The 15,052-nt window shown below is 39.3% G+C and overlaps 1 protein-coding gene across 1 annotated transcript in view; it reads left to right on the forward strand.

The window, feature by feature from the left end:
• The window catches only part of ADGRV1 (adhesion G protein-coupled receptor V1), a 727,941-nt gene extending 727,084 nt beyond the window's left edge, over positions 1-857 (forward strand). Inside the window, exon 90 of the mRNA XM_036763404.1 lies at positions 225-857. Within this exon, the coding sequence (XP_036619299.1) occupies positions 225-343 (119 nt within the window). The 3' untranslated portion in view covers positions 344-857. The remainder of the gene's footprint in view (positions 1-224) is intronic.
• The last annotated feature ends 14,195 nt before the right edge of the window (positions 858-15,052 follow it).

Here is a 15,052-nt window from a genome sequence, read left to right on the forward strand (position 1 = left end):
AAGGTAAACTGTAACAGAGGCTATGGGGAAGGCAAATGAAGGCCAACCCCCAAAATGGATAGGATGTTTTAACACATGTTCCTGGAAGTATAGATGTTTGTGTCATCTTTTTGAGTAGAACTCATATCTTACAAATTCAATGAAAGTAAAAAGCCATATTAGAATATATTTGATCATGAATCTTTTGCTTTGTATTTATTTTTATTGTTCTTTATCTATTGTAGGTGCGGGCCTCAGTGCCAGTGACAATGAATCTGGCCAAGGCAGTCAGGAAGGAGGCACGATGACGGACTCCCAGATTGTGGAACTGAGAAGAATTCCTATAGCGGACACTCACCTCTAGCTCCTTTGGTCAAATGGGAATTTTCATATTTTTATATTTGTGGGGTGACCTTTTGGTCTGAATCTCTCCCCATATGTGCCGCCAGGCAATGGAGAACTAGAAGTTGTCCCTAAGTGTTGAGCCCAGAAAGGGTTGTGTCTGATAAATAGTAGATTTCTGGCAGAATCCCCCAAATCACCTGTTCTGGTGAAAGATTTACAAGAGTTAATAGGATGTACTTCTTCCATAAAGTATAGATTAAGTTTTTTTAATTGACCTGCATGTCTAACAGTGTTTAATAAAAGTAATAATGATAATTATTAATAAAAGTAATAGAACCCATTTGATCTGAAATAGGCTCATTTCTTGGTGGGTAAATGCTATGCTCGATGAAAATGCTATCTTCGTAGGTTACCCTTCTACTATATTAACTCGCTCTATCAACTGAATGAACCTTTCTGAAGAAGAAGTAAAGAAGTGAATTATAGTCATTTTACAAAAGGTAAAATGAGACATAGGGAGATTAACTCATTTTCCAGTGGGAGTCCAAGCCTCCCTACTAATTTCGGAGGTAGAGTTCTTTCCATTCAACATGTGGTTTCTTCATCTGGTGCCTGAGGTAAATACCTAGACAATAAATACTAATACCCTGGGTTCTTAAAGACTTTGCTTTTGAGACCACAAGACCACAAGCTTTGGCATATCCTACCAAGCTGGAAAGGCTTCAGGTACTGACCAACTGAACTAACTGTTCAATAGACTGTGTGTCGTCTGAGCAGATGCCTACCTAAGCTGACGTGGCTCATCTCCAGGAAACTAGCCGCTGTGTATTCAGGTTGTTTTAAATGGTAACAACTTATAAAAACCATGTCTTAAGGTATGGAAGTCTGGGAGATGGGGTTCCTAAACTGGTAAAATTACAGCTACTTGGATAAATTGAAGTATAATTGTCTTAGTCTTTATTGCCTAATAATTAAGCTTATAAAATCTTCCTATGGGTAAATATTTATTGACCTTAGTTGTTGTTCAGTTGTGTCAGTCATGTCTGACTCTCCATGACCCCATTTTGTTTGGTTTTTTTTTTTGGCAGAGACACTACAATCGTTTGCCATTTCCTTCTCCAGCTCATTTTACAGATGAGGAAACTGAGGCAAAAGGGGTTAAGTGACTTGCACAGCTAGTGTCTAAGGCCAGATTTAAACTCAGGAAGATGGATCTTCCTAACTTCAGGCTCAGCAGTCTATCCACTGAGCCACCTAGCTGCCCATTGACCTTTGTAAGGAACAGAAATACAATTTCTAAAGCTACTAGGCAACCCTTAAAGGACAGAGGTGATGGTCACAATTAAATGGCAAGAACTAGAGAGTATAGAGAGCCACTAGGTGGCGCCATAGTGCACAGAATGCTGGTCCTGGAGTCAGGAAGATTTATCTTCGTAAGTTCAAATCTGGCCTCAGACACCTACTAGCTATGTGATCCTGGGCAAGTCACTTCACCCTGTTTGCCTCAGTTTCCTCATCTTAAAATGAGCTAGAGGAAAAAAAAGGCTAACCACGAGTATCTTTGCCAAAAAACAAAACAAAACCCAAGTAGTGTCATGGAGAGTTGGACATAACTGAAAATGACTCAAAAACAACAATGATAGGGTATATTCAGCAGTTGTGGGGATTCTCTCAATAATAGGATGCAAAAAAACTCCATCCTTGGACGATACTCAGAATATTCAAGCCCTGTTCTCCTGGGACCCTAATATAAGAGGGTGGAGATTGACTATTTTAAGTAGCAATCTGAAAAGCAGATAACAAAGGGGTAAGATATATCCACACACCCAAGAGATGCAAAAGGAAATGCCAGATATCATCCCTAGAATTTCTCTGAAGAGTAACAATTGAGACAGGCGGAAGTAAGAAGGCAGACACAGTGTGTGATGACTGACTTTGATAGCCTTGGCCTTTCTCAGCAATGCACAGACCTAAACAGTTCCAAAGTACTCGTGATGGAAAATGCCATCCACATCTAGAAAAAGAACTGTGGAGTTGGAATGCAGAGCAAAGCAGGCTATTTTCTTTTTTTGTTTGTTTTTTTTCTTTCTCATAGTTCCTTCCATTTATTCTAATTCTTCTATATAACATAACTAATGTGAAAATACGTTTAATAGGAATGTATATATAGAGCCTATATCAGACTGCATGCCATCTTGGGGAGGAGAAAGGAGAGGGAGGGAGAAAAATTTAAAACTTATGAAGTGAATGTTGAAAACTAAAAATAAATAAACTTAAAAAAAAAGAATTAAGGTGGCAGAGTGAGAGCTAGAAATTTTGCCTTGACTCCCCCATAAACTCTTACACGATGACCTATAAAGTGAACCAAACCAAATCCTAATCAGGAAAGCCAAGAAAAAGTCATAATGTGCCTTTTCTCCCACCTGAGACAGCTTAGGAAGATAGAGAGGTCTGCAGACATTAGGGTGGGGACTGCCCAGGAGCACAGAGCAGTAGCAGCAGAGCCTCAGGAGGCTGGGGAGGAGGTGGCAGGAATGGTGGAGAGTGACCCTGTACTCAGGATGGTAAAAAGACTGAACCCCTGAGGGAAAGGAGCTGCCAGGGGACCCCTGCACTGACACTCGGAGTGCCATTTGGCAGCTCTGTTGCCCATTACCCAGTTCTGTGTGGAGAGAAACACTCATGGTGACAACCAAGAGGGAGCAGGGGCCCTACATTTGTATGGAACAAGGAAGTTCCAGAAACATGGCTGTGTGGCTCCGAGCCCAAGAGCAGAGGGGCAACCTGGTCCTAATCTTTAATCCCACACATAAACCTGCAGTGGAAGAAACCAGGGCAGGAGACCAAAACCAAGGGGAGCCAGTGGTTCAGTCGCTGAATCTGCAGAACCTCCGAGTGGACTTACAGTGACTGAGTCCAGCAGCAGTCTACAGAACTCAACTGAGGCAACACCCATTCAGTGATTAAGGCTAGGTGTTGTTTGTCCTTTGTTCTGGAAGAGGACCATGACATCAGGGAGGTGATGCCATGACGTGCAAGTGAATTGGATTTAAGTGAGGGAGGACAGTACAACACCTAGCCTTAATCACCGAATGGGTGTTGCCTCAATCAAACTGAGACCTATTAAAGACCTGAACTTAAAAAGGTCAAAGTCTCTCACTGCATCCAGGGTCGTCTCCATTGTCCTGATCTAAATCTTGCCACCGAACCCAGATGGCTCCAGAGGAGAGATTGAGGCTGGTGACCTTGCTCAGCCCTCCCTCACTTAAATCCAATTAACTTGCATGTCATGGCATCACCTCCCTGATGTCATGGTCCTCTTCAAGAATGAAGGACAAACAACAACAACAGAACTCAATCAACTACACATAAGCCAACAGAATCAAACCAGGTCAGGAATTTGCAGAGCACAGACCAGGAGGGCATCGAAGGGACTTCTTCCCGGATCACACAACGTTAAAAGCACTTAAAACTTGTAGACCTCTAGAATGAGTTGTGAAAGCAGAAGGAATAAAATAGACAAGCTCGGGCCAGTTCACCACCATAGAGGTAAGCAGAACACAATATTACATAAAGTCCAAAGTCAAGAAGTAGGCTACAAAAATGAACAAAGAATAGAACACCCTAACAAAAAAAATTTACTATGATAACAGGGAAGTTCAAGACACAAACATAGAAGACAATGACTTAAAAACATTTATAAGCAAAGCCCCCCCCCACAAAGAAAAATCCAGATTGTACACAAGCCCAATAAGAATTTCTAAAATAGAGTTAAAAATAACCAAAATAACCAAAATAACCAAAAAATATTTTGAAAATTAATTAAGAATGGTAGGGGGAAATTTGAGAAAGGAAATAAAAGCTTTGAAAGAAAATTATGAAAAGAGAATTAACAGTTTGGTTAAAAAAAAAGAGGCACAAAAATAATACTGAAGAAAATAACTCCTTAAAAATTAGAACTAGCCAAGTGGAAGCTATTGACTCCATAAGACACCAAGAAACAATAAAACAAAGTCAAAAGAATGAAAAAATAGAAGGTGAAATATTTCATAGGAAAAACATCTGACCTGGAGAAGAAAAAATTTAAGAATCACTGGATTACCTGAAAGTCACAAATAAAGAAAAAGCCTAGATGTTATATTTCCAGAAATTATAAAGGAAAACTGCCTCGATATCTTAAAAGCAGAGGGCAAAGTAGAAACTGAAAACTACCAGTCACCTCCTGAAAGAAATTACAAAATGAAAACTCCCAGGAATATTATAACCAAATCCCAGAGCTCCAAGGTCAAGGAGAAAATGCTAAAAGCAGCCAGAAAAAAAAATGGTTCAAATACTGTGGAGCCACAGTCAGGATCACATAAGATGTAGCAGCTGTCACAATAAAGTAAAAGAAAGTTTAGAATATGATATTCCAGAAGGAAAAGGGATTAAGATTACAACCAAGAATAACCTGTCCAGCAAAACTGAATATAATCCTATAGGGGGGAAATAGACATTTAAGGGAATGGAAAGATCAGAAGTTCAATTTAAAAATTTGATATTCAGACAGAAGACTCAAGAGAAGCATAAAAGGGTAAACATAAGTGAGAAATCATAAGAGATTAGACAACGTTAAACTGTTTACATGCCTATATAGGAAGATGATACATGTTAGCCCCTTTATCATCACTAGGTCTGTTAGAAGGCATGGGTGTGAATCTAATGTTGGGATGTTCTCAAAAGAAAAATGGAAGGATGAGAAAGAGGGATACAGTGGGAGAGGGGGGAAGAGAAGGAGGAATGAGGAAAATTATCTCACATAAATAAGCATGCAAGGAAGAGTTTATATAATAGAAGGGATAATGGAGCAAGGGGGGAGTGGGCAACATTTGAACCTCACTGTCATCTGAACTGGTTCAAGGAAGGAAGAATATACATACATACATACATACATACATACATACATACATACATACATAGTTGGGTATAGAAATTTATCTTACCCAAGAGGGAAGTAGGAGAGAAAGGCTCTAAGAGAAAGGGCGGAGGAGGGAAAAGAGGGAAGGTAGATTAAGGTAAGGGAGGCAGTGATCAGAAGCAAAATAGACTCTTGAGGAGGGACAGAATAAAAAAGAAAGAGAATAGGAAAAAGTAAGAGAATAGGAAAGAAGGAAATAAATACACAGTTAGCAATAATCATTATAAATGTGAATGGGATAGACTTGCCATTGATGTAGATGGTTTCAGAAAAAAACTGAGAAGACTTATATTAACTGAGGTAAAGCTAAGTAAGCAGAAGCAGGAGAATGATTTATGCAATAACAGCAATATTGTAAAGGTAATCAACTTTGAAAGATATACTAGTTCTAATCAACACAAGGACCAACCACATTTCCAAAGGACTGATAATGAAACTTTCTATACACCTCCAGATAGCTGTTGGACTTTGTAGAAGCAGATTGAAGTATATTTTCTTCCCTTCCTTTTTATTCCTTTTTGGACAGAATTAATGCATGAATTTGTTTTACATGACTATACAGATTTATAATGAGCTTTTTTTTCTTGCCTTCTCAATAAGTGGGAGAGAGGAGAGGAAGGAAGAAAATTCAGAACTGAAAATAAAAATAAAATGGGACTGTTGGGGGAAAAGACAATTTTCCAATAGTCTATTAATAGTCAAATAATCTAATTACTTTGATGTTTCTTGGAGAACCTGGTTAAATGGATTTTCCACTTTAAAAAGAGTCTCATGGATGAATTGTATTAATTTATAGAGACTATAACACCTATGTTAAGCCAGAGAAAAACTAGAAGGCATAGAGTGGATTTTTAAAAATATTTTGATAACTTTTTTAACATAATTGGTTTTCTCTTTTCAAAAAACTAACAACTAAAAAGAATTCACAGAATCTCAGGGTTGAAAAGGACCTTCAAGGCCACATATCAAACCACTACCTTAAAAACTCCCCATGGCAGCATACCTAGTAAATGGTCGTCTAGGCCTCCCCTGAAGACCTCTAGTGAAGGGCATCTCACCATCTCCCAATGAAGATCCCAAGGATTCAATAGCAGTCTCACCTCATGACCCATCTCCTCTTTCTCAAGGTTCATCCATTGGAATTGTTCCAAGTTATTGTCTTAGGTCATGGAGCTGGCCAATCATGAATGCAGATGAGATTTAAGTTTATTTGCTTATAGGATCATGTTAGGAGGACAGCAGTGGTATTGTACCGTGGTCACCTCCTTAGCACAGAAAAGACAGGCTAGTGCAAGGGAAAGAACACTGGTTAGGATTCATTGGATTTGGGTTTGAATCCCAACTCTGTCCTAGAGCACCTGTGTGACCTCAGACATGCCATACGACCTCTTTTGTTCTCAGTTTCCTTATCTATAAAATAGGAGAGTTGGACTAGAATCAAGTATTCTTAACTTGGGGTCTGTGGCCTTGGTTTTTATTTTAGTAACTATCTTAACATAACTCGTTTCCTTTTTAATCCTATGGGTGTTTTATTTTACGCACTTAAAAACATTATTTTGATAAAAGTTCCATTGGCTTCCCTAGACTGCCAGAGGAGTCCATGATACAAACACAAAAATTACAAACCTCTAGAGAATCTCTAAGATTCCTTCTAGATCGAAATCTCCACAGATTACTCCCATTCACCCAAATAATTATAGAAATATCTGGGCCCTACATATAGCCTATCATGATAGGTACCTATATTTAAGAAGTTCTAAGGTTGGTATTTTCTTTAATCAAAAATGAAGATTTCAGTCCAGTCCAAAATGAGAGATCAGAAATTTTTCCTTAATATTAGATTTTTCCTCTATTTCACATAATTCTATTGAACAATTCAACTTACTTATGAAAGAAATTACCATGAAGAGAATAGTGTGAGTTTGAGAGAAGTATTTCTTTGGCTTTTTCATACTCCCTTTGGACCCATCTTTGACTGAGACCAGAAAATCTATCCTAGAATAAACATTGTTCATGATAATTTCAAGCAAATTATTTCCAAAAGAAAGCATGATGTATTGAACTTTTTTGTATTTCATTTGGGAGTCTTACAATTTCATTGAGCATTCTAGTATAGTGCCAAAAGAAGCATGCAAATTCCAAAAAGGAAAATTAGGCAGTCTTTCCTAGAATAAACTTCATTCTATTCGCAACAATTTCCTATGGAGTTACAGTAGAAATATTCCACATCCTCCTCCATTACTGTTGGGCAAAGAGCAATATTCCAGGGGAATGTCTGATAAATAAACCTTCCAAAAGGAAAAATATATGTGTTAGGATTCTAAGACTCATCAAAAAGGCAGTTTTGCTTAAATAAATAGAGTAATATTTAAAGTTAATTGTGTGTGACTTCTCTTACATAATTGATATCATATCGCTTGCCTTCTCAATGGGTGGAAGAGGGCTAAAATTTTAAAAATTGAACATTAAAAATTAAAATAATGAAATAAAGTTAATTGCATGGAATTTGGGTAATGACAATTACTGACACCTCTCCCAAATAATTTTAAAATATTCAGAATTCCAGACATCATTATCTTTCTGTCCTTAACCAACCTCACATCATACTCATGTCAAGTTAATGTTACTCGTTATCTTTATGGTACATCTATTTACAAGACTTAAAATGTATGACCGGCTGGTAAGAAATAGCAATGGTAAAACTCAGTCAGAGCCCTTACCAGCCCAGAGGAAGGGGTAGCTAGAAGTGGTTCCTCGGGCCAGGATGTCTGCTCTCACATTAAGCCTTTCTTCTTCATTGCTATCAACATTAACCATCACAAACATTTATTGAGCACTTACTATTTCCAAAGCACTGTTGTAGGCTGTGAAAAAAACTAAGAAGAATAAAGCATAGGGGGACTGTTGCTGACTTCATGTGTTCCTGGCCTTTTCTCTTCCCTGTAAGCATCCCTCCTACAAACTTTCTTGTTTCTCTATGCCCTTCCTTTAAAGCCTCAAATGATCGTTATGTTTTTTAGTGAATGCCTTTTTTGAGCTCTTTCAAAAGACCTCAAAGCCCATCTTTTCCTCAAAAGTCTTCATTAGACATCGTGGCAGAATGATAACTACCTCAGCATATGACCAGTCTTAGCAGTGGAGAAGCAACATGCTGTATTTAGAGAACCAGCCTTGAAACCAGGAAGAGCTGAAAGCTGTGACACATGCTGGCTGTGTAACCCTAGCCAAGTTCCTTAACCTCTCAATGCAAGACTAGAAATTGCAAAGGAAATTCCAACCGCAATTGGTAAAGGGTGTTGCTTGACCCAGAAGTCCCCTCTATCAGTGAAATTGCAAGTCCAGTCCATAACCCTACCCCTTATTACCAGTGGAGATCTTCTTTCCGTTTTTTCCTCTCTCTGTGGATTCAAAAGTAACAAAGTTAAACCTAATTACAAAGCCAAGTATCAGCCTGGAAATAGAAAGGCGGTTCTGTTACTTCTTCAGGAGAATTGTAGAATTCAACATTTTTTGTTGGTGTCATTTTCATTTTGTTTTGTTTTGTTTTGCAGGGGGGGGGCAGGGTAATTGTTTTAAATGACTTGTTCAAGGTCACACAGCTAGCAAGTGTGTCAAGTGTCTGAGGCTGGATTTGAACTCAGGTCCTCCATGATTCCAGGGCTGGTGCTCTACTCACTGCGCCACCTAGCTGCCCCCCAAGTTGTTATTTTTCAATAGCATCCAACTCTTTGTAACCTCATTTGGGGTTTTCTTGGCAAAGACACTGGAGTGGTTTGCCATTTCCCTCTCTAGCTCATCTTACAGATGAGGAACTGAGGAAACAGAGTTAAGTGACTTGCTCAGGGTCACATAGCTAGTAAATATGTGAGGCCAGATTTGTACTCAGGTCTTCCTGACTCCAGGCCGGGCTCTCTATTCACTGCCCCAGAGCTGAACACAGTTCAGACCATTTAAACCAGACATCTCACTCAACTTGGGTGTACGCCGAATTTTAAGTCTACCACTCAATAAGAAAAACCTATTTCATTGATTCAGTTTACCACAGAGTTTTAAAATAAAAGTTTTCAAGCGGATGCACATTCTGTCATTTATTTTTCTATGATGAGTAAAAAGAGACAATGGAGTATAATTGAAAGAGTACTGGGTTTTGAATCAAAGGATTTAAGTTCATAGGATTATAAAATTAGAGCTGGAAGGGACCTCAGAGATCATCTAATACAACCTCTTAATTTTATACATGAAGAAACTGAGACCCATTGAGAAGTGACTTGTCCAATGTCACACAGGCGGTAATAGTAAAGGTGGGATCTGAAGCCAGGCAAAATCAGGTACTCTTTCCAGTGAACAACACTGCTCTCAAATCTTGATTTTTAGAAAATAGTCATTAATAACATTATATTGTACTTTCTGGTTTAGAAGCTGATGTAGATTATATTATGTTATATTATATTATAATAAATTATATTATATTAATACAGACACATACATGTATATACACACATATATACATGCATATATGTATATACACATTTCATATATATGTATGTGTATATACATATATACACATGTATACAAATATATATAGTTAACTCATTTAGTCTTCATAATAGTACTTTAGGTAGGGCTTGAAAGTATTATTTTCATCCCTTTTTTTTGGAGGGGGGAAGGTCGGGCAATTAGGGTTAAGTGACTTGCCCAAGGTCACAAAGCTAAAAAGTGTATCAAGTATCTGAGGTCAGATTTGAACTCAGGTCCTCCTGGCTCCAGGGCCTATGCACTACTCACTGCACCACCTAGCTGCCCCTTTTTCATCCCTTTTCAATGGATGAGGAAGTTAAAACAGAGAAGTTGAGGAACTCACCTATACTCACATGCTATTAAGAGCCTAAAGCAGGATTCAAACCCAAGTTTTCCTGACTTTGAGTCCAGAGCTGGTGTATAATACACCATTACTTCTCTTGGCAAATCCTGTGACTTCCCTTAGTCTCAGTCTCTTTGTTTGAAGAGGTTATGCTAACTCACCTCTGAAAGACATTCCGGCTCTAAATGCTAAAATGACCTTTGTAAGTGGAGCAGTGTCCAAGATAACTACACTATAGCGAGATGGTTTGGTAGATAGAGCACTGGTTCTACAGTCAGAAAGACCTGAGTTCAAATTCAGCCTCAGACACTTAGCTGTGTGATCTTGGGCAAGTCAGTTAACCTCTACTTTCCTCAGTTTCCTCAACTGTATAATGGAAATAATACCATCTATTTCTCAGGTCACTGTTGGGGATCAAATGTTTAGCACAATGCCCAGCACAGAGTAGGCATTATATAAATGCCTTTTGTCTTCCCTTCCCTTCCCTTCCCTTCCCTTCCCTTCCCTTCCCTTCCCTTCCCTTCCCTTATACTGGATGGGATTCAGGGGTCACTAATAACCAGTCTAGCAGATAACTAGATTATCTGTTCCTGATAGATGTCCCTTTGGATTGACTATAAATTGTCAGATAAGTTGGAGCCTACAGAACAAAATGACAGATTGGAGGTCCAATTTCTCTTTCTCATTTCTATTGGATTACTATCTCTGTCTGAAAGCACAACAGAGAAACCCAAGGAGAGACAAAGAGGGACACCTGCCATGAGGAGGCATGCTTTAAAAAAAAAAACCAAACCACGCATTCTGAAAACCAAACGAAGGTTTCCAGCAGTAACTGGACTAACACAAATACGCTTAATTCCCACGGCAACAATATTCTGCCATCCTGTTTCCTGCCAGCGCACAGAGAGATGGGCCATCTGCCAGGCAGGCACAGCAAAATGTGGGAACAAACAAATCAAACATATTCGGGAACAACAGGACGGGAAAAAGCCAGAGCTATTACACTCAGGCCTGCCTTTTTTTCTCCTTTCCCATGGGCCTTGCGTCTTTTTCCCTCCTTGATGAAATCTTCTTTTCTTTCCCTCCTTAGTGACCACATGCTATCCCTTTTGTAGCGATTTCATTGTTCTTTTCTTCCCTTAGAGCCTCCTGTAAGGGGGTAGGAGGATAGTGATCAGGGGCATCCCTAACCAGTCTGCTGAGTTCCCCGATCCATTTAATGAGCCTCCTAGAGCAACACTCTGGCAACATCTGAGGGACACCTCCCTGTGGAGGGTACTGACATGCACCTAGTTTAGAGGTCACAGGCAACTCCTAATAGATGTCCAGTGGCCGGGCAGCCTCCAAGATGATTGTTTGGCTGGTGGGGATTCATCAGAAGGAGTTGCCCTGCTCTGTACTTCATACATTCTGAATTCTCCTGCCCCACCCCTCAAATTGGTCGTGACTGCCTTAGGACAAGAGCATATGGGAGTTAAAGGGAGTTGTCCCCAGTTTTCTGAACACAGGCCAGAGAGTAGAGTTCCTGAGAGTAGATTTTTCTCAGGCCAAGAGTTAATAGCAGTCCAGGCATTGATGGAATTCCTGTACAAGTCCATGAAAAAAGCAGATATCTTCTCTCCCACATGGAGTTCAAGATGGTAGTTCATAGATAGCACTCATGAGCCCCAACCTCCTATGTGGAGAGGGTAGTGACTTCAAATGTCTTGGCAGCCAAGTCCCAGAATTGAGCCTTCTAGCCTGAGGCAGCGAGGTGGCCAGGAGATAGAACACTGGGCCTGGAACCAGGAAGACCCAAGTTCAAAATGTACCTCAGACGCTAAGAGGTTATGTGACCTGAGCAAGTCACTTAATCTCTGTTTTGCCTCAGTTTCTTCTACTGTAAGATGGGGATATAGCACCTACCTCTCAGGATTGTTGTGAGGCTCAAAGGTGATGATATTTGTACAAGTGCCTGGCACATCTGTTGTTGTCGTTCAGTCGTTCAATCTTGTCGGACTGTTTGTGACCCTGAGGACCATAGCTCACCAACGCCATCCATAGGATTTTCTTGGCACAGACACTGGAGTGGTTTGCCATTTCCTTCTCTATGTCAGTGATCCTCTTTGAGAATGAAGGATGAACAAGAACAACAAGGTGACTTGCCCAGAGTCACAGAGCAAGGAAGCGTCTGAGGCTGGATTTATACGCCAGGCATATTGCAGGTGCTGAAAAATATGTGTTCCTCTTTCCTTCATTTCTCCCTCCAAAAGGAAAATTCCTGGGCAGCACTGGTCTATGAATTTGCTTCATGGGTTACCCCAAGATGGAGACTCCCAAGCGTGAGAGTTCAGGCATCAGAACTCGTAGAGAAAGAGTGACTCCTGAGGAGAAATGTATCTTGGAGAAAGAAAAGACCTACAAAGTTCCTGAGCAGTATCCTTTTTGGAGAGCAAAGCCATCGAGATAGGGGGCAGACTTTACTACCTCACCCCCACTATTACAATGACATTTGGACAATCAGGGTCTGATGGGAAGGGAGCTCTTGACTGGCAGGCCCCAAGTAAGATGGCCTTCCACGGGGCAGAACTGTGACTCTTGAGGGGGAAAGTAGGACCCCATGGGAAAGAAAGGCTCAACATCCTGTTGGCAACCCTGAGTTCGTTTCCCTTCTGAGGAGAGTTTATGGGCAAGTGAATTACTTTCTGTCTTTTCTACATATTTCTAACCGTACCACTTAGGATTCCAATGATAGCACAGGTCCTCAAAAAGGGACAAAATTCAAGGGAACTGTTAGAATTCTCTGATCCTTAAGGGATATTCAAATACCATTGAACATTTTTAATACTATTATAATCTATGCTATGAATAAATATATTTTAGGCATATTACAATTCTTATTATATTCCCATAATAAGAATTTGGAAGTATGAAAAAAAATCCATGAATATAATTTAAAGGTACAGATCTCTATCTACAAGAATTACAATAGTTCGAAATATATTACATATGACTCTAAAATAAATCACTCTATGTCTATTTTAATACAGGTGTGTCATATTCAGGAGAATTAAAGGAAATAATAAAGCTACATGGAGAAAACCTGGCATTAAAAGAGTAGGAAAACTGGCCAGCTTCCTGGTTCCTCCCAAATTTCCCAATATCCCAACCCCTTCATATACTATGGGTTACACTTGATTGTATCTGTGATCTATCTCATCATTGTGGGTACTCCTTTCACTAGAACAGGTGCAACTCATCCATGCCTTCTCATCCTCTGCAGTTCTTTTCATGGATTTCTACAAATCCTCCAAAAATGATCAATTCAGTGTGGTCAAAGCTTTCCTCTGGTTCCTTTAATACATCCTCTACACACACTCATACACACACACACACACACACACACACACACACACACACACACACACACACACACACAAACACACTCACACACACTCACACACACACAGAGAGTGTAAGCTCCTTCAGGGCAGGAGCCTTCTTGTTTTTGTATCCCCAGAACCTAGCTCAGTGCCAGGTATATAATAGGTGCTTAACAAAGGCTTTTTCATTCATACAAAAAAAATTTCTCTACTCTAGCATAGGCTACCCATCTCTTCTCCCTCACTCTTGCTACATGACCAAACAAACCAGTTGCTTTTCTAGTAATACCTGTCCTCAAAGATGGCTTTTACTACACTCTTTGTACACAATTTGTCCTTAGCCACACACAGCAACCTACTTACACCCATGATTTTTATTGACCTTTGAGTCACCTGGGATTTTGAGTCTTACAAGATGAGTATGTTCCATGACTTTCAGGCATAAACACTGGTCTTTTGAATCATGTAGCAGCTTCGAGTTCTGAGTAATTTTCCAAATGAGTTTCTGTTGATCTCCTCCTCTAATTCTACTCTGAAGCGTTCCTATCCCTGCCTCTGCCTCCATTAACACTAATTCATACCATACAACATCCATTGTAAAGTGGAGAGAGATATAGCATCGCCTCTCAGCAAGGACTATTCTAAGACTCGTTATTCTTCTCAGATGGTGTGGCTATAAATAAAGGAGAAGACATTCTTCCATATAGTCATTTGAGAATTATCTGCTTCTACTCCAGTTCAGAAAAATATCTTCCATATACATATATATGTATGTATGTATATACACATACAATTTCTTCAAATGTCTTTCTACATAGGAGTAAAAGTATGCTCACATAGTATTTGTTCCTATATACATACATATGCACATACATACATACATACCATATATATATACATATATATATATACATATATATACATATATATATATATATCTGAGATCTTTAGTACTAGGTTTTTCCAATGGGGGATAGATGGAACAGAAAATTGAAAATGAATCTTTCTTAACTTATTCCCTTATTCACGTCAACGCACATGGATACACCAGATATTATTATCCAAGCAGAACAAGATTCCTAGATCTAGATCTGGGAAAGAGGAAAGCGGAGAGAAACTCAGAAGCCATCCAGCCCAAGGCTTTCATTTTATTAATAACAACATCACCACCAATAATAATAATAAAACTTATATAGCACCTTGAGGTTTGCAAAGTGCTTTCCAAATATTACTTCATTTTATCCCCACAACGACCCCGGGAGGGAGGCACCATTACTATGTTCATTTCACCTAGGCTTCCTGACACCTAGGCCAGTATTCTAAACTAATGACTGTTATTTGAAAATTATTCTTTTAGACATTTTCTAGATTTTAATATGGACTTTTTGCTTAAAATTCCCTTAAGTCATTAAAGTGTATGACATTTTAAAAAATGAGATCTACTGTGGTTAACAAAACACCTCCATTTTTTAAAGCCTCAGTTCATTAGGTTTCATAATTCATTCACCTTCCTTGACACAACAGGATTGCTGAAAGCCCCCAAAGAAG

Source organism: Trichosurus vulpecula, chromosome 1, assembly GCF_011100635.1.
Source record: "Trichosurus vulpecula isolate mTriVul1 chromosome 1, mTriVul1.pri, whole genome shotgun sequence".
Classification (NCBI taxonomy): Eukaryota; Metazoa; Chordata; class Mammalia; order Diprotodontia; family Phalangeridae; genus Trichosurus; species Trichosurus vulpecula.